The sequence below is a fragment of the Colletotrichum scovillei genome (assembly GCF_011075155.1).
Source record: "Colletotrichum scovillei strain TJNH1 chromosome Unknown Contig00003, whole genome shotgun sequence".
NCBI classification, from domain to species: Eukaryota; Fungi; Ascomycota; class Sordariomycetes; order Glomerellales; family Glomerellaceae; genus Colletotrichum; species Colletotrichum scovillei.
In genome coordinates, this window is record NW_023336261.1 from 770,310 (window position 1) to 795,668 (window position 25,359).

The 25,359-nt window shown below is 51.8% G+C and overlaps 6 protein-coding genes across 6 annotated transcripts; 2 read left to right on the forward strand and 4 right to left on the reverse strand.

Annotated features, from left to right (window-relative positions):
* Positions 1 to 618: 618 nt before the first annotated feature.
* On the forward strand, positions 619 to 3,664 carry HER10_EVM0013388 (uncharacterized protein; the record flags this gene model as incomplete). Its single annotated transcript, XM_035482749.1, has 6 exons — positions 619 to 920; positions 1,079 to 1,780; positions 1,859 to 1,951; positions 2,005 to 2,097; positions 2,161 to 2,295; positions 3,625 to 3,664. The coding sequence occupies 6 exons, from the start codon at positions 619 to 621 to the stop codon at positions 3,662 to 3,664; spliced, it is 1,365 nt and encodes a 454-aa protein (XP_035336754.1).
* A 438-nt stretch (positions 3,665 to 4,102) lies between these two features.
* Positions 4,103 to 5,797, reverse strand: HER10_EVM0000915 (uncharacterized protein; the record flags this gene model as incomplete). Its single annotated transcript, XM_035470680.1, has 4 exons — positions 4,103 to 4,603; positions 4,661 to 5,135; positions 5,188 to 5,264; positions 5,342 to 5,797. 4 exons carry the CDS (start codon positions 5,795 to 5,797, stop codon positions 4,103 to 4,105), a joined length of 1,509 nt encoding a protein of 502 aa, XP_035335603.1.
* Positions 5,798 to 9,107: 3,310 nt separating this feature from the next.
* Positions 9,108 to 9,545, forward strand: HER10_EVM0009652 (uncharacterized protein; the record flags this gene model as incomplete). The annotated part of the gene is made up of 1 exon (XM_035479134.1): positions 9,108 to 9,545. One exon carries the CDS (start codon positions 9,108 to 9,110, stop codon positions 9,543 to 9,545), a length of 438 nt encoding a protein of 145 aa, XP_035336413.1.
* A 4,986-nt stretch (positions 9,546 to 14,531) lies between these two features.
* On the reverse strand, positions 14,532 to 17,246 carry HER10_EVM0000457 (uncharacterized protein; the record flags this gene model as incomplete). Its single annotated transcript, XM_035470240.1, has 2 exons — positions 14,532 to 16,317; positions 16,354 to 17,246. The coding sequence occupies 2 exons, from the start codon at positions 17,244 to 17,246 to the stop codon at positions 14,532 to 14,534; spliced, it is 2,679 nt and encodes an 892-aa protein (XP_035335564.1).
* A 1,210-nt stretch (positions 17,247 to 18,456) lies between these two features.
* On the reverse strand, positions 18,457 to 20,874 carry HER10_EVM0005148 (uncharacterized protein; the record flags this gene model as incomplete). The annotated part of the gene is made up of 3 exons (XM_035474772.1): positions 19,697 to 20,874; positions 18,530 to 19,271; positions 18,457 to 18,509 (listed from the first exon to the last, which is right to left on the reverse strand). Exons 1-3 carry the CDS (start codon positions 20,000 to 20,002, stop codon positions 18,457 to 18,459), a joined length of 1,101 nt encoding a protein of 366 aa, XP_035336005.1. The 5' UTR covers positions 20,003 to 20,874.
* Positions 20,875 to 21,492: 618 nt separating this feature from the next.
* Positions 21,493 to 24,988, reverse strand: HER10_EVM0002683 (pfs domain-containing protein; the record flags this gene model as incomplete). The annotated part of the gene is made up of 3 exons (XM_035472385.1): positions 24,522 to 24,988; positions 23,647 to 24,471; positions 21,493 to 23,578 (listed from the first exon to the last, which is right to left on the reverse strand). Exons 1-3 carry the CDS (start codon positions 24,932 to 24,934, stop codon positions 21,493 to 21,495), a joined length of 3,324 nt encoding a protein of 1,107 aa, XP_035335772.1. The 5' UTR covers positions 24,935 to 24,988.
* Between the last annotated feature and the right edge of the window lie 371 nt (positions 24,989 to 25,359).

Below are 25,359 nucleotides of genomic sequence, written 5' to 3' on the forward strand. Positions count from 1 at the left end.
TGCGGTTTCCCCACGGGCGGTGGATTCTTCCCCAAGTTCATCGTTAGCTTGGATGGTTGACCCGTCGTGTCGGGTGAGGGATTCCATCACGGAACTCGGGAGTCGGATGGCAGGTCACGTTGACCAGACTAGACGAACGCTAGATGACTATGGATAGACCTGGCTTAGAGTGAAGATGGACTAACGCCGCTAGTAGCAGAAGCGTCGGAGAGCTGGAGAACTGTCAAGCTGACAAAGAGTTCACCTGGCCTACTTCGTACACCGACGGCAAGCCCCCCGAAGCGAGCTGCCTTAGTCGGTGAAATGGTTCACCTTGAAACTCACCGAGCAGACTCACCGGGAAGAGTCCCCGAGCGCAAAAGTCTCAGGACTAAGCAGACTCTATGACATGCAGATAAGGCGAGTCATAAGTGAGCTTCCACGCTCCCCGAGGCCATGGCGTCGCGTTCTGAAACAATTCTGCGGGGGTCGGTGATCAATGCTGCACGATAATTAAACTCGCGATCCCCAGACAGGGCCGACCATCCTGCCTCCCCCCTCACATCTCGCGTCGCTCGTCTCCCCGACACGAGAAATGATCCCGAACAACGAGGTTTACAGGAGTCATCTATCGTCGCAATGGACCCACCGTCGAAGAGGATGAGGATGGACATCGGCCGGGGCTTCCCCGACATGGGCATGGCGGCCATTACTGGCGGATCGCCTCCTGGCCGCTCCGTCTCCGGCGTCGATCACGCGCATGTCGAGCATGCTGATCCTAGGATGCCGAAGCAGAGAACTTGGTCGCGCGCCTCATCCGCCTGCCAGACCTGCCGTGGCCGCAAGACGAAATGCGATAACGAGAGGCCGATATGCGGCTATTGTAGGAGGGTCGGGGCAACTTGCACATATATCGAGGACTCGGCTCCGGCAACGTCACTGTAAGTTTACTTTACTTTATACGGACTTGAAGTCTCGAGGCCCATGTCTGATCGACGGGTTCGGGTCACATACACTTTGCGGGGGATGGCCGCCGGTTCAACCGGATGGACACGTTATATCGGACTGATACTAATGAAGTGTGGATTGTTTCCGTCAGATGTCAAGGTGTTGGACCACGTCTGCTGGGAGCAATAGAGAACTTGGCCAACCTAATTCAACGCAACGAGGAGAACTTTCGCGCTATACCACAACTTAGCCGCGACCTGTCCGGTAATTCAAGCGACTATCCGGACAGTCCAACCTTCCAAGGTGGACGTCAAGATGGTCTCCTGTCTGGGCAAGATGGAGGTGCCGCGGATGAGGCTAAGAAATCCATTCATCCCTCGTTATCGGATACCGCCGGACTGGACTCCGTGCTGGAGTGGCCAATCTTTCCTAAACCGGTGCCCTTCGCGATAGACCCCTTCAGCCATGCTTCCCCACGTGGGGATGCCTTTTCCCCCAGATCACCCCCCGCCATGGAGTTCTACGAGCTATCCCGGCTGGTAGACTTGTACTTGACCAATGTTCATCCCATGAATCCCGTCGTCGATGCTCAAATGCTGCGACAGATGTTAAAGCAGGTCGCGGAAAACGGCCCTGACTGGTCAGCGTCTACCTGTATCGTTGCATTGTCTTGTGCCCTCGGCGCCATATCCCAGAGACCTGGGCAGAGGACGCCAAGCGGGACCCCTCGTGGATACTCCGTGGAGCCCAACCGTCATCTGGCGTCAAGGTATTGGTCAGTCGCCGAGAAACGACTGGGCTTCTCCATGGGTTCACCTGGATGGGAGTCTGTACAATGCTTGTGCCTTGCAGGGTAAGACGGCTACTCCCGCGTACTTGACTTGTCATGGCTCTCGGTCAGTCGTACATGTAAGGCTGACTAGTATGGCAGAATCTGGCACATGTACAACATGGATCCCTTACAAGCATGGAAATGTTTCAGTATGGCGAGTAATACCTGGTATACTACTTCGCTCACAAACAAGTTTGTCTCTCCTTGGCATTGCTTGGAATTCCCTTGGCTGACATTCGTCTCAGACTCACCATGCCGGCTAAAGCCGAGACGCCTGAATTCCCCCAGTCACTCTCAATGGAGCAGATATTGTACTTCACTTGCTTCAAATCTGAATGGTATGTCCTATCCGAAATACATTCCCGCAGTGTACTTGATCATTGGCTAAGACTCGGTTGCAGTGAGCTGGCGTTTGAGCTGTCTCTCCCCGGTTCCATCCTCGCCGGCGTAGACTACCCATATAGTCTGCCCACTCCACCAACACTGGGGGTCATGAACCTAGACAACAAGGCCCTCATGATGGAGCAAAGATCCTGGTACTACTACTTAGCAGAGATCTCTGCACGACACCTGATTGATCGTTTCACTCAGGCCCAAAAGAGATGCCCTCCTCACCCGACTGAGCACGGCATTGACCGCATGCTTGAAGTATTTGAGGTCTTTGATGCCCAACTATCAGATTGGTACGAATCCCTACCACCGCCAATATCATTCCAAATACCCACTGGAGACATCGCTCCTCTGGGTGATGACCTGTGCCAAATGCTTCGTGGAAGGTACCTAGCGATGAAGGAGCTCCTGTGCAGACCTTTCGTCCGGTTGGCCTCAACTATCTCCATCGCTTTAACGGTATCAGAACACATGGTCGCAAGGGTAGCAGAGCTTGCTTCGCGAGGTCTACAGTACTGTTTGTTCAGGATTCAGGCTACTTCATCTACACCTCATCACGGCCTCTGGTTGCAACTGAGGGGGTTCGTGACCTGTTCTCTAATTCTGACGGCCGCAGAGCGGGCACAAAGTATCCCATCGTTGAACATGCCGACAAAGGTCACGTACCCTCAAAATTGGAAGCGGACGATCTTTGCTCAAAAGGAAATTCTATCTAATTGTTGGGAGTTCGAGGAAGGAGGCATAAGCGATTGCGCTAGGGTGTTAGACTGGGCGCTTGCAAAGTTCACGGTCTGATCCCATGCTTATCCTCGAAGTACATAGTCACATTATGAAGGGAAAAGGCATAAGATGTGATCAGACTGAGATGGACACATTCATGTCACGCGTTTCTAGGGCGCTTAAGCGGGGTGGCAACGTACTCGGGCCTTCAACGGTGGCATCTTGTCAAAGTAGCCGCTAGGGGAACAACTAAGGCCTTTCCCCGAACGTTTGTACGATAATGTACTTCTTCTGTATGTAAAAGTCAATTATGTTATGATTTCAATCGGGGAAAGAGGTTAAGCTCTTCACTTGGCGTTCAATTAGCCGAGCGGTGCGCGAGACTCGGGTGGCGCTCGGCGCGTAGGCGATTTCATTGGGCGCTTCGCAGCAATCCGAACATCAGACACCGTTAACTGTGTTTTAGTCAAACCTTGACAGTAGGAGCGAAAGGGCGAGTGTGCGTTAGGCTGAGTCTATCCTAGTGTTCCGGGAATGCACGCTTGACGCGGCACCCGATACCGAGAGATGTCAGGCTTGTGTTATGTCGCGGCAAGGTTTGCTTAACGTTGGGACAGCTTTTTCGGGGCGGAAAGCCGATGGTATGTCAGCACCTCATGTTTTGAGTTGACCGACTGGATCGGACATTCTCCCCACCTGCATTCAATCGGGATTTGTCCCCGTCTGCAAGCTCGCTCGGGGAAGTCTGGATGTAGTCACACTCCGGGCCCAGCGGCCCTATTGGCCTTGAAGTGATATGTAGCTTTCGGTGTAACCACTCCTTTGGGTTTTGAGGAAGACGCCCTTGGCTTGCTTGAATGGCGAGCGAAGACTAAGCTCTGTCTGCTCCTTGCTGACATGTCTCATATTTCCTGCCTATCAATAGCCGTTGGAGGCGCACGGTCACAGACGTGACACCTGTCAGGTTCATGCGAGCCATCAATCGAACGGAAGTCCGAACGACTTACATATCCTTCTAGTTGATAAATAAAGGCAATACCTCATCGTGCTTCTATAGTCCGCGAGGGAGTTTTTTGTTGAGTTCGGTCATAGTCAGTGTCGTCACATCGGAACGATGACCACTCGACATTTCCTACTATGTCAGAAGGATAGAGGGCGGGATGAAAGGTCTGTGTTCGCTAATTACTATTGAGATGGTCATCTCACAGCAATCTCAGTCGATCCAGCCTTCACCTAATTATCTGAGGCAACAACACCGCGGACGCACGCGGTCTGCCAGGAAGTCCAGGAGAATGGCTGCACGACAGAGCCATTGTACCCAATGTCAATACCTGTTTGCAGTGTCTCAAGGCCTCCGAGCGGCGTCGCTTCCCAACCTTCAGTACCCGGTCCATCTTCAGGATCGAGTATGAAAGACAACCACAAGTCCTGCATCTCCTCACTGACTTCATACTCGAACGCTGTGGAGTTCTGACGAGCAATATCATGTGTTCCAAAGATGAGCGGAAGTTCTGCGGAATGAAAGGCGCCCTGGCCTCCGGGCATGATGTTGGTGAAGTTGGAGGAATACATGTAGCGGTAGGTCTTGAGGCCAGCCACATTTCGCAGACTGGTCTCGTATTGCGCCGGACAGCCGAACAGATTGTCAGGAACTACGTCGGATCCATTGGTTGGAGGGATAGTAGTGCTGCCGGCGAAGTTCCATTCATCCCTAGTCGAACCAACGATTGAGGGCTTCCCGATGACAAAGTCAGCATGGCTACTATGTGCCTAGATGGGGTTGACACTTACGCCTTTGGCAACTCTCCCGTCCAAAGTTCGGTTCTCGTAGTCAGAGAACTTAGTCTTCTCGTCTACAATAACGTTGAATGTCAAATTGCCAGCTTGATCGAGGTACTCTTGTATCTTCCGGAAGGGAATGTCCCTCAAGCAGCCAAGCTCGTCTTCTTGACATCCGAATGCGGTCGCAAGGGAAGAGAAGTTGCCATGTACAGCATCGTCACTTCCGATTGGGATGAAGGGTGATCCCGAGTTTTTGATGAAGCCAATGGCAATGGGATCGTCGGGGTAGGCGTACTGATAGTACGAGACTGATCCGGCTCCAGCACTCTGGCCCCAGAGAATAATGTGCTCAGGGTCACCTCCAAACTGTGCGATGTTGTCTCGCACCCATTCCGTGGCCAACCGCTGATCCAGAAGCCCTAGATTCTGTTGCGTTTGTTCAAGGCCTGCGGCGTTTGGAAATCCCCAGAGTCCGACGCGATAGCTTTATCATCATGTTAGTAAGACGTTCCAACGGCAGCGGCCATATTTCTTACTTTATGGCAACGACAATATGCTTCTGGCTCCTCTGGACCCATCGGGTGGGAGTTTGATAGGCAATATCATTGCTTCCCTGTTACGCCTTTATTAGAATCTGAGTACGCACTCATAAAGAGAGAATGAGGGGAATATGAAAGGAATGTACGATACCGCACCGAATCCACCGCCATGAATCCAGACAACAACCGGGAGAGCTTGGGACGAGTTGGCCGGGGTCCAGATATTCAGTGTCAAACAATCCTCGCTGGTGCTGTTGGGCCGAATCAGGAACTCAGCAGCCCACGCGCCTCCGGTTCCCGGCGGATCCGTCTGTGGACAAGACGGACGTCTCACCGACGCGTCCAAAGTTCCGAAAGACTCTTTGGGCGAGGCAGGAAGCCATCTTCGCTCTCCGATGGGCGCTTCAGCGTAGGGAATACCGTAGAACTGCGAGACTCCTGGTGCGGCTGCATCTTGAAAGCCGGTGACAATGCCATGTTTCGTTTCCACGCGCGGACTGGGTAAAGCGTGGATGCTGGGCATGAAGAGGTTGCCCAGCGCCAAAGAAGCGACCAGAGTGAATGGCGTCCACATGTGCATCTTGAAATTTAAAAGGAGCGTGGACATTCAGATCGTGTGGAGGATGGGAGAATGCACCACCATCCACTTTGATCTATAGGATCTGGACGTCATATTTTTATGTAGGTACCAACTCGTAAGTCCGAAGCTACTGCGAACATGTATGCGAGGCTTCACTCACTTCTGCGCGTATTCTACAGATGCGGGGAAGCCCACCAAATGCCGAATGTGGAGTTGAGAGTTGTTAGCTAGTTGGCGGAGGAATTGAATGTTACCTTGAGAAAAGCCGGCTCGGTAGGTCTCTCGGTATTGACGATTATCGTCGCGACATCCACCCTGCGATCGGCTTCTCCAATTTCAACCAAATTCCAAGATCATACGTTAGGGGGCAGAACTCCACAAGATACCCTCTAGTCTGAGAGGAAAGATTTTTGGAGCTACCCGCTAGTAAATTGATCAAGTAGTACTCCGTACATATTCTCAATTTTCGTATGGTGGGTTCTTTGCTCGTACGCTTGGCTTCATCGATAGTGATCCGTATGACCCGAACCGAACCGCTTGGCCCCAACTGCTTGAGCCGAGCCGAGGCCCCTACCAGGGACTCATATTCGAAGTCATGAAAGTTGTGACTGTAAGCAATTTCATCGTTACATATCGCCAAATTCTACTCCGTATTCTAGAGCTTATATATTAGAAGCCGGCCATACACATATTACCCGTACTCTGAAGTTGCCCCTCCGTTTGCTCATTTGCTCGTTTGCTAGTGTAGCGCAAAACTCACTCATAAGAGATGATCGACCGCTCTCACCAAGTTTGAGAAAGTATTCCGTCTCCGTAAAACCTATCCCACCGGCCAAGAAGCACGGTCGTGAAACTCTGTTCAAATCTCGAGACAACAAGTACTCAAGTAATGAGCCAGACGAATGGCGAAAGCATACATGACGAGGTTGAGTACTTGACATTGCCGTGGCTCAGACTGTCGACCAGCCTCTATTGATGGATTGTGCCTGTTTTTGCACTCTAGGCTTGTCTTGCGAGTCACTAGTTTTCTTTCCAGTCAACACCCGATTTACGATCGCTGGTCCTTTATTATAGGTAGTCGAAACCTGTCGCACTGCCACGTGTGGCGCTGCCCATTATAATACCGCTATCCTCGAGACGGCTGCTAGTCTTGTAAGGCACTTGGATACGACCCCGTATAGGTCTCCCACTAAAATAAGTCAAGCCACTTTTCCCTACATATGTCTTCTGCTTAAATACTCGCTTTGTGATGATACTAATCTGGTGCTAGCGTTGGAAAGGTCAAAAGATAAACCAAGTATAGGCCTCTACACACTTGCTTTATGGTCTTCGAAGGAGTACAGTATGGTCCTTGACCGCTGGCGTCTACTTAAGTTGATGCCACCTCGATACTACAATATGCTGGCACAAAAATCAATAAGCACTAACGCTCAATATTCTGTATCGGATGGATCATGTGTACTTTCGTACTATCTTCTGACGCGACGAGCATTTGATGAGACAGGGCAGAAGCCTTGCCGATTTAGTAATAAGTCAACCTACCCACGGGGCCATCGCGCCAAAGGGACACCCGCTCAGCCACTGGCCGCTTCGAAGCCGAAACCTGGTCTCATTATATGTTGTGCAGCATTGGGTTGGAAGTAATCAGAGCGAGTATTTGTGAGGGAAGAAATGATACTCAAGATTACCTTGTAGAATCCTCGGAGGAATCTTGCTTATGTCTGTCTTCCTACATGCCCACCCATCATAGAACAGCGAGTGTTAGGAGTTTGAGAGAGAACGGTCAAAGCTAAGCGCAGTATAAGGGAGGTACAACAGCGGAATGATACGGAGTACACGGCCAACGAAGTTGATCGAGACAGAGGCGCAACTTTCCAAGTCTAAGGAGAAGCACTGTAGAACTGTAGAACAAAAGGAACTGGCCAGTGCGGACAACCTAACGAGTCGTGGCTCGGTAATAACAAATCGTGAGCACGGTTAACTTAAGTCATCCTCGGGCTATACTTTCCCAACAGAGCTTTTAATTATCGAGAAAATCCTCGTCTAAAGCAAACCTTGCCACATCCATGGCGCCAAGGGAATTAATGCTAGGATTTAAGTCCTACTATTGCAACTCTCTCCTGGATATACAGGCATCGCAACCCGAAATGCCTGTCGGACGAGGATTGATCGACAATGTGTTGGCTTCTGCAGAAGTGGATCGGTAGTAGAAGCAGGATATGTAGTGCAGCCAAAATTAAATGGGTAAATGTTTTCCAGATGGCGAATTGCCCCTGATTTGTTATTCTTCCAATGTTCGCCATCGTGTGGGTTCATTACATTACCCAGACGAAAGGCGTGCCGCTGTCCTTCCTAACAGATCACAATAAGAAGCTGCATTTATTCCCACATAGACCTCAGTGCCAGCCCGCCATACCAAAGATGTTTTATTTTGAAGATAAGAATATAGAGGCACTTAACTCGATGGGACCAGACTACCAATATTACGTCTTAAGGGGACTGAAGAGCCCGCCGTCTGGTGTTCTTCTAGACTACCTATGAGGATGTATTGTCTGTCTTGGCGGTGACCACGTTAGGCAGGTAGCCATTGCTTTCTCGATGGACCGTCTCACGACATCCACCGTACGAGACTCTTGAGAATTTATGTGACATGCATACTTAGTCATATTGACAAAGTACGGGCATAGGGGGTAATGGATAAATCGAAGAAGCAACAAGTCGAGAATTGAGAGATTGGGAACAGCCTGATCAGCAGATCCATGGCGCATCTGAATCGTTCTCCCGCGCCAGTATCATATCCGTCATATGACCCAGACATAGGAAGGCTGACTCTGCCATGGCAGCGAATCCAAGCCGGCCAGGTATCGTGCTATCTCCACTGGTCACGCTTCTCCTTCCGCAAGGAGATACTGGACCGAACGGCTAAAGTCATCTTCACGACGTTGCTTTATGCTCTTTGCGTGCTTTAACTACGATATTAAGCAATGCGATTCCACACGGAAGTGTTCTACTTCAGGGAGGTCTGACTACAAACTAGGAAGCATCGAACGATGGGGTCGCAATCTGAAGTGGCAATGCTCTATTCCGGTCGAGAGACCTTGGTCACATACGCATGAGCATCGTTGTTACCATCGAACCACCTTCCTAACTTCGCACATGATGTGATATGATTCGAATTGATGGCATCACGATTTTGCCAGTGATTGAAACACATAAGAAGCCAGCGAAGTCATCCCCTTAGCTGGTCATGAGGGCTTTAGTATTCCCAGACAACGACCCTTTCTTGCCGGATCATCTGCCACTATTTCACTTCCCAAGCCTCTTCTTCGCCATCGCCATGAAGGTCTCTATGCTCCTCGGCCTCGCGTCTATCGCTGCCGCTCTGCCAGCCGTGGCCGCCCCAGCTGAGACGCACGACATCGTCGTGAGCGACAAGTCCTTGGTGAACGAACGCTCCGCTCAGCCCCTCGAAGATGCAGCCATCGCCGCAGTCTTGATGGCGAGGGAGGACTTTGAAAGAGTCGTCCCTTGGCCTACTACGTCTGTCATTGGCGGTGGCACTAGCTTCCAGTACAAGGCAGAGCCCCTCGGCAACGACCAGTTCAAGATCACCTTCTACCACAGCGCCCCGTTCAGCACTCTCACCTTCAAATACACCGTCTACGCCGGCGACGGCGTTATTGCAAGTGAGACTCTGTCAGCCGGAACCAGCTCAAAGTCTGTTCAAGTCAGCCGTATTGGCGAGAGTTTCCGCATCGTTATCCAGTCGATTTAAATCACCAACGGCTCTCTGCATCAGTGGATGATACGAACGACCACGATCACAAACGATACGACCAGATTCCGAAACGAATGTTGGCTGGTCTTAGGGGCGAGAAATACTGGTAAATGTGGATTTGGTTATGGCAATCATCAGGCCAATCGACACGCAAATCCCCTAAACTGAGATTGGCGTACCCTTCGGACGCAAGAAGGACATAGTTCATTCATTAGATTTGTGGTACAAATTCAACAGCTCAGGGTGTAAACCGTTTTACCGCACACCTGTTTCCTCTAAATCATCCCGTCGCCCACTGTGATTAAGCGTTCATGTGCGACGCTGTAGGTTCTGTCTTTTGAAGGTTGCCAACGCTGAGTTGGTATTCTGGTCCTTGTTCACAGGCGATACATCGGCGTGACCGAGGTCAGCGGGACTCTTTTAGATACGATTAACCGCTTACATACGCAACTCAACTACACACAGGTGCCACTGCGTTGGCGACATGGAGATGGCAAGGTACAAGGGTCTATCGCCATCCTTCCCTCTGGCCTTCATTGGAAGGGCCAAAGTTCACACTTCACACCTAAACGCTTACATGATTCCACCCCAGAATAGTCTCCTCTATCCCGGGCCTCAAAGTACAGGGAGGTTCCTGGATGTTATGAGTGGCTGATGATGCAACGGATTAGAGGAGGATTGGCCTCGGCAATTGCTATAAACCGTGGTCATTCCTGAAATCAAATAGACTGCAGTTATGACGTCAATTATAGCTCCCGGAACTTTTCTCAAGGAATGAACCTACTTTAAGAACAGGCTGTAGTGTCACAACATGTAATAGTAGAGCCGGCGCTGCCGCAAAGAACCTTGTCTGGCTTGCACTTTCCGCCGTTGTATCCTTCTGTACCGGGCGCTTGTGATGTACAGGCGGCTTGAATGCTGACGACAGCGGACAGAAGCGCGACTATAGCGGTGAAAATGTGACTCCGAAACATCGTGGTGGCTGAAAATAATTGCGATGTGTTCAATGTTGAAAAGACGGTAACCCTGGGTCAACAGTCAGAGTGGTGGCTGTCTTATACTTATGTTTGCTTTGATACCACGCTAATTATCAAATGGAATGGGGATTTGATGTCACTTCGGGACGCCGGAGCCATGTCGAAGCAAAGCTCCGTCGATGCCTGGACGTAGATATTACACAAACTCTATTCATCCATTCGACCATGCGTAATCCAAGTCTTGGCCATACGCATCCGACTGGTCAATTATCCTCGACAAGATCCCAGTATCGCGGGACCGAGTATGGGCCTGGCGGGATCATATCATGAAGTTAAAGGCAATGAGAGTCGTGACGGCCTTGTCGTATTGCCCGAGGCCGCTGTTACTTTGAATAAAATATGGAGTCACTCTTTACTCGTCTTGGCGCTGCTACCCACTGCATTTAGGATTGAGCTCATTGCACATCATAATCTATGATAAACCTTAGTCTTGTCGCCTAGCAGTACGTGTAAGAATCATGAATTTTTTACTAAGTAGGGACGCTCTTCCAGATCTCATTAGGCTTATTCGCCGGCAATTGGTCCTTAACATCGGACCAACAATGTCCCCGAAAACGCCATCTCGTATCATAACACCCCTTCCATGACCCCTTTCCTTAGTTGGAATGAGTAGCTTGTCATTAGCAAGCTTTTTCTTTGACATCGCCAACTTGTCTTTCTCGTTGGTGGCCCTCTTCATGCGCTCACCCACCCAAGTCTATCAACGAGAACAGGTTTTCCCTCGGCTTATTTCTCGGAGCCTTCAGCTACTTCTGACTGATTGAGTAAGGTCTTTCATAAGCTATCTCCTCCAAATTTCGAGAGCCCGAGGCCTCCGAAGTGACGTCTGACGGAAGAGCGACACAATGTCCTGGAAACTTCTTCGTATGCGGAGGGCCCGGCTCAAAGTGTAGTGTACCGGCGCAGGTGTCCCCCAAAGAGTCTGGAGTTGCATGCCCTGTCTCTTGTACTGAGTAGCGAGCAGGTAGGTAAGTAGAGTAGTGCGCGGCATGAGCCTTTCAGATACAATTTTCAGCAGCACGGCAAATTCGCCGAAGCCGCCTGTCTCAAAGATGAAACATAGTCCCCGGTGAATTTGGTTAGCAAGATTAATGTCTGACCCGACATAGCTTAACGCCTCTTGCTTGAGCATCTGGGCCGCAACGGAACTGTCAATCGAGTCCAAAAGAACCAAATTCCAAACCCACTTAATACATGACGATAGGATATCCGCGAACACCTGGACACTCAATCGCTCCACGAACACTTCCACTACCACCACCATTGTTGTTATCCGCAGCGTCGTGGGAGCCACGTCCGGAATCAGCCCATCTAGCGCCATGAAACTACCATACACACTCAGCGTAGGCGCTGTTCTGATAGTGTGTGAGGCGGGTGTAGTTTTGGCAAGTGTTGCTACGAGCAGACTTCTGCGGGCGGTCTCATACGACGCGTCCTCGAGACTGAACAAGCACAGCTCTGAAGTATCCCTCTCTGCGAAGATACGAGCCAAGAGGAACGAGACCTCCTCGCCAGGGGAGAGACACGCTATCCTCTGTGTGCGTAGCCACGCCAGGGCTGATACGACAACTTCGTTTTAGGGCTGAAATGCCAACATTCGAGAGCCCGAACAATCTTGTCTTGAAGCCGTCATATGGAATTTGAGTCACACATGACAGTCCCATCCATTCTTAGCCCGATAGCAATGGATGACCCTATCGGAGCAGATGACCAAGGGCGAAAATGGCCTTTGGGTCCATAAACAAGACGCCGCCCTTACGAGCACGGATCTTCGCAACCTTGCTGATTCCGTTATAGGGGCGGGGTTTTTTGCGGGTATTTTTGCCCTTCGATTTGGGCAAGGAGGTATCGTTGGACGGTAGGGTGATGGATATCACGGGATCTGTCCTAACGTTATTAGGTTTTAAGGGCCCGACGAGTGAGGAGGGTGTTTACTATAGAAAAGAATCCTCTAAAGTCTGTGAGTTCGCGGTCGACTTTATCAATCGAAGTGATTGAACTGTTCGCAATATCGACAATGATGTCGAACTTCTCCTGATCCTCAACATCGAAGTACCAACGGAAATCAAAGCCCCGGAGATGTGATGCTTGCGTATACAACAGAGAGGCTCGGGGTCAACCGTACAGGTCGAGTAGGATCTATTATATAATCTCCGGCGCTTCGATGAGCCCCTTTTATTTGCCTCAAAGATAACCAATCTCATTCTGTAGGTTTTCTGAATCGCAAGCCGGGTGTTGCAAGTACTCGTGGAAAGGTCCAATATCTCAACATGTGAGAAATATTTGTTTTATAGTTCTACCTCTGCTACTCGCTCGGGCGGTTCTCGATATCGGTTACACGGTATTAACACACAGTATCAGTGGATACTCCCACTGTCTCGTTAGACTATTTTTTATGATTTTCTTCCACCTTTTTTTTAACTTTCCCTCCTGCAAAGTTCACAACCACGGATTGACGGCGATGTTATGTGAGAAATATAGCGGAGGAAGAGCACGTCTTCTTAGGGAGAACCACGGAAACGTCTCGATGTCCATGAGAGATATGTCATCCAACTCAACGTTATCAGTCCTCTGCCACTACACGGCCAGTATCTGCTGGGGATTCCAAAGCTCAGACATACTGGCCGATTTGCTGAGCGCGGGCCCGTCGCTTCTGACAAGTTCGCCAGCTTCCTGTAATCATTTTGAGAAAAGACTTGATATCGGGGTCAGTAGAGCGCTCAATTGCATTGAAACCGTTGCGTAACCTCCAGTCGTTGAATGTGATTGACTTGTATGCAATCGTGAGCTGGGAAGTAGAGCTCAGCAGGGAGCAGGGCCACCAGAGTTTGTGGGCTGATTCACTTGATGAAAGGACCCAAGAACCTTCATCAGTCGAGTTTCGTATCTAGCCAGCGAACGGTATGTGGTCAAGTTGCTCGGGTCAATGAGTTTCCCGGGCATTGCCGTGGGCCCGGCTTCGGAAAGTAAGAGAGAGGGTAAGTAAGATGGTAGGCCATCTGCGATTGGTGCTTGACCGATAAAGTCCTCATACGACTTGTATGATTGCAGCGATGCGACAAGGCCTGCTGAATTGGGATCATGGCATCCCCAAGCTCGAATATGATCAAGACTCTTTATTGGGCTTGCATTGGCTTTTGCCTCCCATGACCATCTCCGATTCTCTGCACCTGGTCTACAAAGACCCGAGGTCAAATCGACGCACCGGTGATCGCAGTGAACTTATTATGGGTATTCTCAACAAGGAAGCATGGTTTTTGAGAGAACATCCAATGTACTTACGAGATCCGGTTCTTGACATTAACTGACTTCTCGAACCCTGTTGGTTACTCGAGAGGCGGCCAAGTTCCCTCAAAAGCATTGAGTCATTCCCTTCAGCGTCTTATACACGCCAGATAGAGCGTTCGGATAGCCATCCCGGGGGAAGAGGATTTCACCGGCGGTGTAATTCGGTTTCGAGGATTGATGGACACCCTTATTCCGAAAGTTCTAGTCGCGTCATGATAGTATGGAATAACACACCTTGGATGCAATGAATACAGATGTGTAGAATTGAGGTCAAATTGGAGGAAAAAAAAACCGGAAGAAATGTTGAAAGCATTGGAAAAGGGGACGATTGTTAGAGAGAAGAGAAGGGTCAATTCAGAAAGCAACTGTACAAAACAAAGTCCAAAACAAATCAAGAGCCATGAATGCCCAGTAACCATCAACGAACCAAGGATACCGGAGAAACAAAATCAGGACCATGTGCAAATGAAGCAAAAAGTCTCGATATCGTGTCCCTGCCAGCATCCAAGAACAGAAGCAAGCCACCGCAACTCTATGCCCAACGTATGCCATGTCCCCGCAATCTTCAGAAGTCGTCCCAAATACAGCAAAAGCCAAAGATCTTAGCTACTGCAAAATTTGACTCCCGGCGGCACAAAACCCGCTTGCCATCCAGCAATCAAGCAATCTGGAACGTCTTCGCATTCCATCCAAAAGCCTTTGTCAACCGATGAGCCATCTTACGCGACCGATACCCCTCGACCCTCGACGACGCGCTGCCGTGGGTGATGTGGAACTGAATCGACTGCTTCCATCTCGAAGTGCCGTCTTCCCGCGGCAGGGGAACAAAGGCGATTGCGGAGCCCTTTTTCTTGTCGGCGGTGAAGCCTACTTCGACCATGGCGGCTATGAACTCGGGCCAGGTGAGGGATCCCTGGTGGAGGGACTTGTCGAACATTGTTGCCATGACGGTTGCTGTTCGAGCGCTGACGTAGATGACTTCTTGGGGAGGAGTCGAGGGTCCGTCTTCGGTGTCGGGTTTGGCGAGGAGGCTGGCGTCTTGGTTGCGGGGGCCCTCCATGATCTCCTGTTCGTCCTCATCAGGATGCTGGTTCTCATCCTGATCGTCATCATCTCCATCATGCTCTTTATGCTCGCTATCATCTTCGTGAAGCGAGTCGCCGAAGCTAGCTTCGGTTGGCGTAGTTGGAGCATCAGAAACGCTACCTGAGGTCTCAAGGAAATTGGCCCAGGGATCAGAAGCCTGCGGCTCAGCGTCAGCAAGTACAGCCTCAGAGTCGCCCGAGTCCTGCGAAGCGTTGACGGAGACACCGTCGACGGGAAGATCGAGCTCAGGCTCATTCAAGGAGAGCGATCCGGTCACGGAAGTCGCGAGCTCATCCCACGAAGAATCCCCATCAGCCTTTGACAGCCAGGGTGTATTCAGATCGTTGACCCAGGCATCGTGATTCTCGTCAAGCTCCGGCAGGACATCGGACTCCTCTGTGACTTTCTTCGGTTTCTTCTTCTTCGGCTTTCTCTTCTTCTTCTTGGCAGGCTCAGCCGACTTCTCCGACTCACATTGACACGACGACTTGGGGAAGCAGACGTCGAAGTTGACTCTGCTGCTCTCGTAGTGTCCGAGATCCGGAAAGTTGTCGACACAGCTCTGTACCAGGTTCCAGTAGCGGTTTGGAAGAGAGGTGCCTAGCTTCTCCTCAATCGCATTGGCGACATTGTCCCTCACCGCGGAAGTGACGAGAGGCTCCGCTAGCCGGTCTATGTCGGGCGCGATCCGGCGGAGGTCCAGATTTCTCTTGACAGTCGCGAGCTCGGCCTCTAGCTGATTGACGCGAGAGATGTACAGCTGCCCTTTCGTGTCGCTCACGGGCGGAAGGCTGAGTTGCTTGTCCAGGTCGGAGATGAAGCTCACCAGCAGGTTGAGGTTTGAGAAGTTGATGCTCGTGTGAAACTCTGAGAACTCAACGCCCTCTGGGACCATTGTTGCGACTCCTGGGACTTTGTTCTTGTAGTACGGGGCCAGCTTCGTGAGCCAGAAGCTGGCGTGTCTGTGAGTCAATCCTGGCTTGCAAAGCTGCATACCGTAATATATCTTGCGATTCTTGTTGTCAATGACTCGATCCTTGACGACCACAACTTCGCTGCCCAAGTGATCGTAGGTGTTCGGGACACGCTTGAAGTACTTTTCTGCTTTGCCGCACTGGAGCCATCGTTTGACAAACTCCAGCAACTTCAGAAACTTGAGGTGAAGGACGTTAGAAAGCTCCTGTAGCAGGAACTCGCGTCGTTTGGCCGTCTTTCGCGAGTTGTCCAAGATGTGGATTGAACACAAAAGGACGCGAATGTAGTAAGAGGTGCCGGCATCCTTCTCAGCAGCGTAGTAGGGATCGAATATGCAGGCCGCGACGTATCTGTCAAGGTCTTCCACGCTGAGTATGTGTCCGCTGGCGTCTGGGACTCTCTCTGGGAGGCTGAGCCACTAGTTCGTAGCCTCCATCAGGAGAATATCAGGCTTTGCCATGAGCTTTTGCGCCCAGATAATGGTCTCGTCCTCCTCAGCCTTGATGAAGTTGATGAAGGGCCGGAGGCCGGAGTCACTGGTGAGTGTGAGCTGAGGAAGAACCTCGTTCCCATGAACCTCTCCCTTGTCGTGTTCGTGGCATGTGCAATTCGGGTGTTTGCGATCGGTGGCCAGGACTGTGAGGATGGTGACGAGCGCTCGATGAAGAATCTCTACCCAGAACATCTGTCTCGCTACAATCAGCTCGCCGACAGGTCCGGATACCCACAGATGACGATCTGTTCTGACGCCGGCTATGGCTTCCCAGTACTCAACGATGTCAGCAGTGCGAGGGTAGTCTTCACAGTCCTCAAATACCATAACGTCGCCGTCAAAGTGTTCAAGACACGGGATGAGATGTTCGGCGAATCTTGCGCAAGTGAAGACGCAGTCGCCTTGCGTGCCATTTGCGCCAATGGTGAATTGGTGGGTGAGAGATTTTGTGGCGCGATGTTTGAGGACGTCGAGGAAGACATTGTTTTCTGGATTGATGATGTCTTCGTGGTTCCATTCAGGTCCGAGAACGTGAGAAAACCCACAGCCTGGGGACTGGCCGGTTTTCAGAACGGGGCATATGGAGCTGTTCCTCAACACAAGCTCTCGTCCCGGTCGGTCAAGTCCCTTCCAGTAGGCGACCACGATGTCGCCATGAGCCTCGTACAGTCGGGCTAGCTCACGATGAGTCTGCGTCAGAAGGCTGTTGGGGAACTTCTTGATTGGGAGGATTGAGCGGATGAGATTTTTGTCCGGTTCCTTGGGTTGATCCATGATTGCTGCCATTTGATCCATGGGACCGAGTAGCGAGAAGGCCATGTCGCGATGAGTTCCAGTAGCGAGTGTGAGAGCGACGCGGCGCGGTTCATGATATTTCTCTCGCGACTCAAGTGGGAGGCAAAAGAAAGGATGTAGCGGTCAGAAAATATGTCGGAGTTCGGTGAGTGAGAGAAGGAAGGAAGCATTTGCAAACGGAAAGCGGGTCATCTGATTGGATATTCCAGTTGGAGGTGCGGGAGCAGACATATTAACCTGGATATTCATCCGATGCCCTCTGGCTCGGAGAAACTTTCCACCTATGGTAGTGAAGGAAGGTGACGTCCAAGCCAAAATGCCAATGATGTGCGCATGAGGCTTTCTTATTTGGACGTCTCTATCCGCGCAGGTAGAGATGACTGGGGTTGGAAGTTGGCCTGGATGAGAGGCGATCCAAGAGGTGGGCTGTAGATGCCACTATCTTGATTTGCACTGGAAACATGAGAAGCTAAGACAGATGTGATAGAGAGCTCTGTAGCTTTGAAGATTGATGATCTTGGAGCTTGGAATCATGAGACTCTGAGTTCAGGAGCAGTTAAGAGGAATGTTATAGCCCAAGAGATAATTACCTAGCTACTCGCAAGACTAATTACGAAAGTTGTCTGGGAAGAGAAGTACTGCGACAGCAAAACGGAGTTTTGTGACAACGGACAACAAGCCGCTTTCATAGTTGCGAGATAGCTTGTGAGTCCTATGGTTTTCTCTGCCAAACAAGTTGCCAGACAGCTCTCTACGCACCGCAATTGAATGGAATAGCCTATCATACAACAAGCCAGACTTCTTGATCTTCTTTTTCAACTCACAAACCAAAGGGCCAAATTCGGGTTGCAGAGGTTGAGTGAAGCGATGCAACGACAACGCCAACAGCAACAGCTTCCAGAAACAAAATTACACAACGAACAATGAGGGATATTTGCCATGTAACCAATCTTTGATATACCATATTGTACGTTGCTCCTGTCATTACATCAATGCCATCATCCAAACATGACAGCCCCTTTGCCCTCCTTCCCAGGAAACCCCCCCAATACATAAAAATATTAACACAAAAAAAGCTACGAGCAAAAGAGGCCTCTCTCTAAAGCCGCTCTATCCACCCAAACAACACACAATCTATCGTCCCCAACCTCCCAAACACATCTACCTCCCAAACAAACTGAACCTCAGCTTCCCCTTTTTTGGGCCCGAGCTGTGCCCGCTCATCGGCCGATCATCATAGCTCATAATACTCGACGCCGGTCTCGGCACCGTCCTGGGCGGACTGTTCTGATACATCTGCTGCTGACTCTGCTGCTGCTGCATCATCTGTTGCTGCTGCTGCTGCACCTGCTGAGGCGGCGCATAATCGCCACGCAGCGCACGCTCGACATCGAGGTGCTGCCTCTCGTACTCGTCATGCTTCGTCTTTGCATCGACGAATCTCTGCTCGGCTAGACGCCGGCGCTCCTGCAGGAGACGGAGCTCCTCGTCGTACTGCGCCATCTGGCCCTGGGCTTCGTCCATGAGGCGGTGGTACTCGAGCATCTTGCGCTGGAGAGGCTCGAGGACGGATTTGGAGATGCTGGGGCTGTTGACGCGGCTGATGTCGCTGAGGGTGCTCTCGTTCACGGCCGGCGGGGAGGGAGGGCGGAGACCGCCTGCCGGGTTGGGGATGTGCTCTCTCTGTTGCTGCTGTAGTTGCTGAGAGGGGAGTCTATCTCTGGGAGAGTGCTGGCTTTCGGGCGGGCCGCGCGGGGACGCGCCGCCGCTCATCTGGGGCGGGTCCGGGGCTCCCGGGGCGCGGCTGCCGGTGGAGGATTGCCGGCGGGCGTGGCGCTCTGTGCGGCGGCGGGAGTAGCCGCCTGCTCCTGCTGCGTCCTTGGACGGGCTCCATTCGTCGGGGTTCTCGCCCATGTAGGGCGGCAGCTGGGAGTTGACGGGCGGGGGCTGGGAGCGGCGGTTCTGGGATGCGTTTGCGGCGGCTGGGGGTGCGCGAGGGCCTGCGGCGCGGGGTTGGCCTCCGTTGCGGCCGTTTGTTGGGATTACGCGCTGCTGCATTGCGGTCAGATGGTTTTTTGTGGTGACGATGCGGGTTGTGTATGTGCGTGCGTGTTTGTGCGTTGTGTTTTGTGATTTTGTGTGTAGGGTGTTGGGTGTTGGGGGAAGGGCGGTCTCAAAAGCCGCCCTTTAGTGAGATGAGTTGGAGTTTGTGAGTTTGGGGAGTGAGTGAGTGGGTGAATGAGATGAAGTGAAGTGAGATGAGTTGGGTGAAGTGAGTTCTTCAGTGCTGGGGTGAGAGAGAGAGAGAGAGAGAGAGAGATAAGGGGGGTGGGTGGTTGAGGTGTATTGAAATTGAGCGTGGCTGGTGCGTGTTTCGCCGAGCCATTGCTTTTTTTTCTTCTACTACTCTCACTCTCCGATCGATCCCTCATCTCAAAAATTCCCCTGATTGAACTCTACATCTGTAAACTCACCTGTTGAAGGGGCGCCTGCGCGAGCACGGCATCATGCAGCGCAGCGTCAGAGCTGGCCCGCGGATCCTCACCGCCGCTGGGCCCGGTAGTGAAGCGTGAATCGTCGTCGAGGGAAGGGGAACGCGGTCTTCGATACCGACCGTTCCTGCCGCCCTCACCGCGGGATTGACGCTGTTGAGAACTGGACGGATCGCTGTGGTGGCCGCTGTTGTTGTCGTACTGCTGGCCGTACTCGACAAAGTCACCGGGGAAGTGGATGGGCGGCGAGCCCTGGGTGTGTTGCTGCTGCTGGAGTCCCATGGCCATGATGGCAAACGAGACGGGGTCGACGTCTCTTGCGGCGGCGGCGAGGTGGTGGTTGTGTTGGGGCGGAATGGTTGTAGAGTTTGGTGGTGGTGAGGTTGGCGAGGTGCGGATAGAGTTGACGTTTGGTTCTTAGTGTTTTGACAGGTTTGACGTGAAGTGAGATTGATCTGAAAAGACAGTTCAAGATGAACTAGGTAAGATAGGTCGGCAGTGACCGTTGAGAACCGTTGGATTGAGGGGCTGTCTTGTCTCTCTCTGGATGTCTGTGTATGGTGTCTGTGTCTCAACTCAGACGATGCCAACACACAGAAGAAAAAGAAGCGCGGTTGCAAGATCTCGCCAGGCGCGGAAGCTAACGGGAGAAGGGGAAAGGATGATACTATCCGAACTCAAAAGCAAAAAAAGGAGGAACAGACAATGTACCCGAGCGAGAGAAAGAATTTGGGCTCTCGGACATTTCAGGGTTTGACAACTTGACTTTCGTAAAGATTCAAAGTGGCTGGGAAACAGACACAGAGAGAACGTCCACTTAAATCGCACCACATTTAATTACGTGCAGCGCTGCTGTGGTGTCGCCCAGCTCGGCGGGGCAGCGCCCATCTTCTCGCGCCTTCAGGTGCCCCCGTGGGCCCCGTCGGGTGTCGACAATTCCAGTGGCTGGGGGGGTTCCACTCAACCTTCAACTTTGCGGATACTCGCACTCTCACCTGGCTGCGCCCAAACGTCGCCCAACCTCCACGATTGTCAACTTCGTCTGCCCACATCACCGATATCTGCGGCATTCATACATCCTCGGGTCCCGGGAAGCTCCAATCAGGCGGAATAAGTGGGATGTATCCTCACCTCCCAGTTTCGCGAATCGCTGGGACTAGGTTCAACTTCCGGGGTGCCACGCCGAGTGGACGATGCTGCTCTGTTCCTTTTTTAGACTGCTGCACTCTTCAATCGACGAATCACCGGGGATGAAGAACATGTCGTCGTCGGTCTTCAAAGCGACCGCTTACCCTTTCCGCTCTTTCAGGGCCAACCTTGGATGCTCCATGACATGCTTTTGTCGCTTCTGAGTCCTCCTGGGGCTGCGCACACCTGTCTCGGGGAAATTACCCCAGCCATTCCATTAAACCACGGCTCTCTGGCAGCAAACGTCCTGCAAGTCACAGGTGAACATGGGGTCGGTGATAAGTGAGAACTGGACGGGGTACGAAGTACTCCGTACGGATATTTCCTGCACATCACTGCACCCAAGGTACGGAATAGAGACGGATACTCGGTAGACGAGGGCCGTCTCTTCTTCCGCCGCCTGTTCACGAAGCCCCGCTACCGGTGCCGGGATCTCCACCCTCTCCGTGCCACATCCACAATTGACCGGCCGATGAAGTGGAGACGCCCGGTTTCATCATACCGATGCAGAGTCCAGATTCCCGGAGGCAATTCCCAAGAACTCTGCAGGCTCCTCTCGGCAGCGAGAGACTCAAACAGACATGACATACTTACTGCTTTCGCTTGTAACCCTTATCACCGTCGTGCTCATAGGTCTGCCCCTCGAACTCGAACGTCACGGTCCGATCATCCTCCAATGCCTTCAAAAACTCGACCAACTCCTTGTTGCCACTGATCTCAGCACACACAACCGCTGTTCGATATTTGCCCGCTTGCCGGAACTCGGCTCTGGCCCCCAAAGCCAATAGACACTTTACCATATCTAAGCGACCAGCAAGACAGCCAAATTCGAGTGGCGTCTCCAGATTTCTTCCCCATACGTTAAGATTTGCGCCCTCCATGGCCAAGTACTTCACCGTTTCGATGTGACCCCCAGCAGCCGCCCAGCTCAGGGGCGTTCGCATATGAATCTCATGCTTCTTTTCCAGTTCGGCCTTGCGGTCCTCGGCGCCATCGAGATATGCTTTGACACGCGAAGTCATCCCCGAGCGAGCAGCGTCAAAGATGTCTCGGCAGTAGCGATCGCCTGCATTTCTGATGATCTCAGATATGAGCTTGTCTCTTTCATCGTCAGAAATACCCGGCCATTCCTTCTCGGGAAAGAGGCGCATGGTTCTCAACTCATCGATGGACAGTCCCCGTTGCAGACAAATGCGAACGCATTCACGGTCGCCACCATACGCAGCAGCCCAAAGCACACTCCCGTATTGGCCATTGACGGCGTTCGGATTCGCACCCCTCTCCAACAGGAGCTGAAATGCCTCCAAATTTCCCGAAGCACCTGCAGCATGAAGAGCTGTCCCAACTTTGCCTTTAGCCAAGTTAACATTGGCACCGTATTTCAGCAGTAGCTCGATGCAGGCCAAGTTACCCGCATATGCTGCACATTGAAGTGGCGTGGCAAGGTCGGCGATCTCGTTGTAGTTGTGATCAACTCCAATGTCCGGAGATACGTTGAGCGGCTTCTTCCGCAAGATCACTTCTAACACATCCGGGTCACCCTCCATAGCTGCGCATTGCAAGAGACTGCCGGATCTTCTGCTGACGGGGAAGAGACTTGCGCCGCGGTCCATCACCCACTCCATCGTCACTGGATCTTTAGCCTTGTAAGCGCAAAACATGGCTGGTGTGTCGCCAATCCAGTCGCCGATGTCAATATTCCCACCTCGATCAAGGATAAGATCCATTGACTCCAGAGCCCGTTGAAGTACCCCGTAGTGAAGTGGAGCACGATTCCCTTTACTGTAACCATTGGGATCATGGCCAGCATCAAGAAGACGCTGGACGACGCGCCACAGGTTCCATTGTAGTGCGTGGTGGAGCGGACGATCAATCTGGTGGCCGTTTAGCAGTCGTTCCTTGGGGCATGGTCGGCCGCCGTCAATCAGTTTACTGCCGTCTCTGATGTGTATGTCCCACGCATAGCCCTCCACTGGTGTTGCAGGCCCATGGCGGCCTGTCACGCGGTGCCAATTGATGTAGGCGTCGCCATCACGATGGAACAAGGCAAAAATCAAGTCGTCAAGGCCGCCACGGCTAGTCTCCAGATTCGCATCCCTCGCGTGATGGACCCAGTTCAGAGCAGAGTACAGCAGAAATGGAACCTCTTCCAACGTGTGTGGTCCAAAGTCGCTGACGTCGTTCTGATTCAGCAGACATGCAACACTCTTAGCGGCCATGAGGAGGTGTCCTTGGCCAGGCGTCGTGTAGAATGCAGATGCTGGTCCGTTGCGTAGCTGTTTGGACACTAGATAGTCCTTGACCGAGGCATGCGCCAGCCGCATGTCTTGTTTCTTCTTCTCGCCACTTCCACTAGTGGAGATCGATACCATGCTCGAGCAGAGAGACAGCAGCTGGTTCAAGTAGACTGTATTTCCACTCTTCTTCGCTCGAGGGTAGTCGGTGATGGATATACTGACAATATCCATGACTTCACCAACCTGCAGAGGTCTTCGAGCAAAGGCCAGTGCTACCAAGACATCTCGAACTCGCGCCGCCGACTTGACATCCAGATTAACTAGTATTCTTTCATACGTTGACGGCAGGTCAGGCGGCAAAGACGCTAGAGTCTCGTCAACTTGATTGGAATCAATGCACTTCTCTAAAGAGTCCAGCTGACACTGAACCCAGCGGAACCTTCGCATTGTCTTGGGTCAGCTGCGTTCTAGCTCCTCTAAATAGTAAGCAAGCAGTCAGAAACTCACATTCCACCGGCCATTTCAGTTAGCTGGGCCTCGACTTTTCCCCTGTCTTCCCCAGTCCATTCTTGCATTTCGCCTGAGCGGTGGATTCTTTCTTGGATGTAGGCTGCAATATCTTGATCAACCTCAGCGCCCCGCAATGGCAACTCTTTCGCGAAAGATGACAATGCCTTTTCGATTTCCTGTTCTCGGCGACTCAGGAGGACCAGGTGAAGATTGCGTACGGACTGTAGCTCTTTGACTATGTTCAGCAACTTTCCACGTTCCGAACATTCATCAAGCGCATCGACCACAACGAACACTTGGGTAAAGCACCCCAAGGCGGCTACTGTTGATTCAAGAAGCTCTTCAAGTCTGGGCTGTTGACCTTGAGCTTCCGAGCATCGATTGCGGAGGGCGACAAGAATATCATAAGCTGCAGGGTTCTTTGCTGCAAGTTGGGCGATGCATGTTCGGAGAAACGATTGAGCTTCTTGTTGCGACTCATTCGAGAAATCGAAGTACGAGTAAACAACAGCCGACGCAGATGTTTGAGCTTCGCTCAGCATAAACGTCACTATGGTCGAGCTCATGATGGTCTTTCCGGCTCCCGGCATGCCGGACAACCAAAGACTACCCGGATTTCTTTTCCAGTACTCGAATTCGGGCGTCTTCGTAAGCCATTCGCCGGTACCTGGCTGTCGTTTTTGCAGCGCATTTTTCAGGCTTTCCCAGACGTCGGGTGGATTCAACCAAGCAAAAATCGCCTTGTTCGACTCGGACTCAACGTGTTGTCTCATGTAGGTTGAATGTCTATCCAGCGTGCGACGGATATCTAATACAATAGCCCTATTTCGGTCAGTTTTGCGGGCAGTGTCTGTTGCATACTGGGACCTTACATTGATTGTGTCTGAACAGCAAGGCCAAGTTGTGCTCGAGTTGATGCAACATTGGAGAGAATTTGGTCAATTTTCCTCTTCCGAACTGGCCATGACATTGACGGGACCTCTCCTAGGAGATTGGAGACTTTGACGACATCCTCTTGGCAACACGCCACAATGTTGTCTTTCCCTTCCAACATGTCCCGCAGAGCTTCTGGATGTCCGGATTTCGGTTCGTCGGGATCGCTGTCTAGGACTACATCCAGTAGCTGATGAAGGACGCGAACGAGGTCGCGCATCTCCCTCGCCAATCGTTTATGAGTTTCTTTGGCATCTCTAAAATCTGCGTAGATCTTGTATACTTGCGCGGTGGTCTTAAGCGCCACATCGATCAGCTGCAAGATGGCAGCGGCTCCGCCTACTGCTTCCATGATGACTCCTTGAACTCGCCAGTATTGTCGAAAAATTTCGGATCAAGAGCCTGGAAATGGGAAGGGAAATAGTCCGTTTCTGTCGGTTTAAATTGAACACAGCCCATGCTGGCTGCCTCGTTGCCCCATCCATTCCAATGAAGGCCACGCATCCAAATGGTGAAGAGGCAGCCACAGGAAGGATGACATTTGGCATGTCGAAGTAGCCTGTAGGGTTGCAACGATCCAGCGACCAGGGTCGCCCACTGCGCCGCTCTGTAAAGGGCGGACTGAGCCAATTCCATGACGATGAACTGAGGATTGTGCGGCAGTCATGCGGCTTATGGCACGTAATTGCAGATTGGCGGGTCTGAGCCTTCTACCCCCTTGTCGTCGGTCGCCATAAGCCAGCGAAAGGAGAAAACGGGCGTTGGCCAAGGATCACA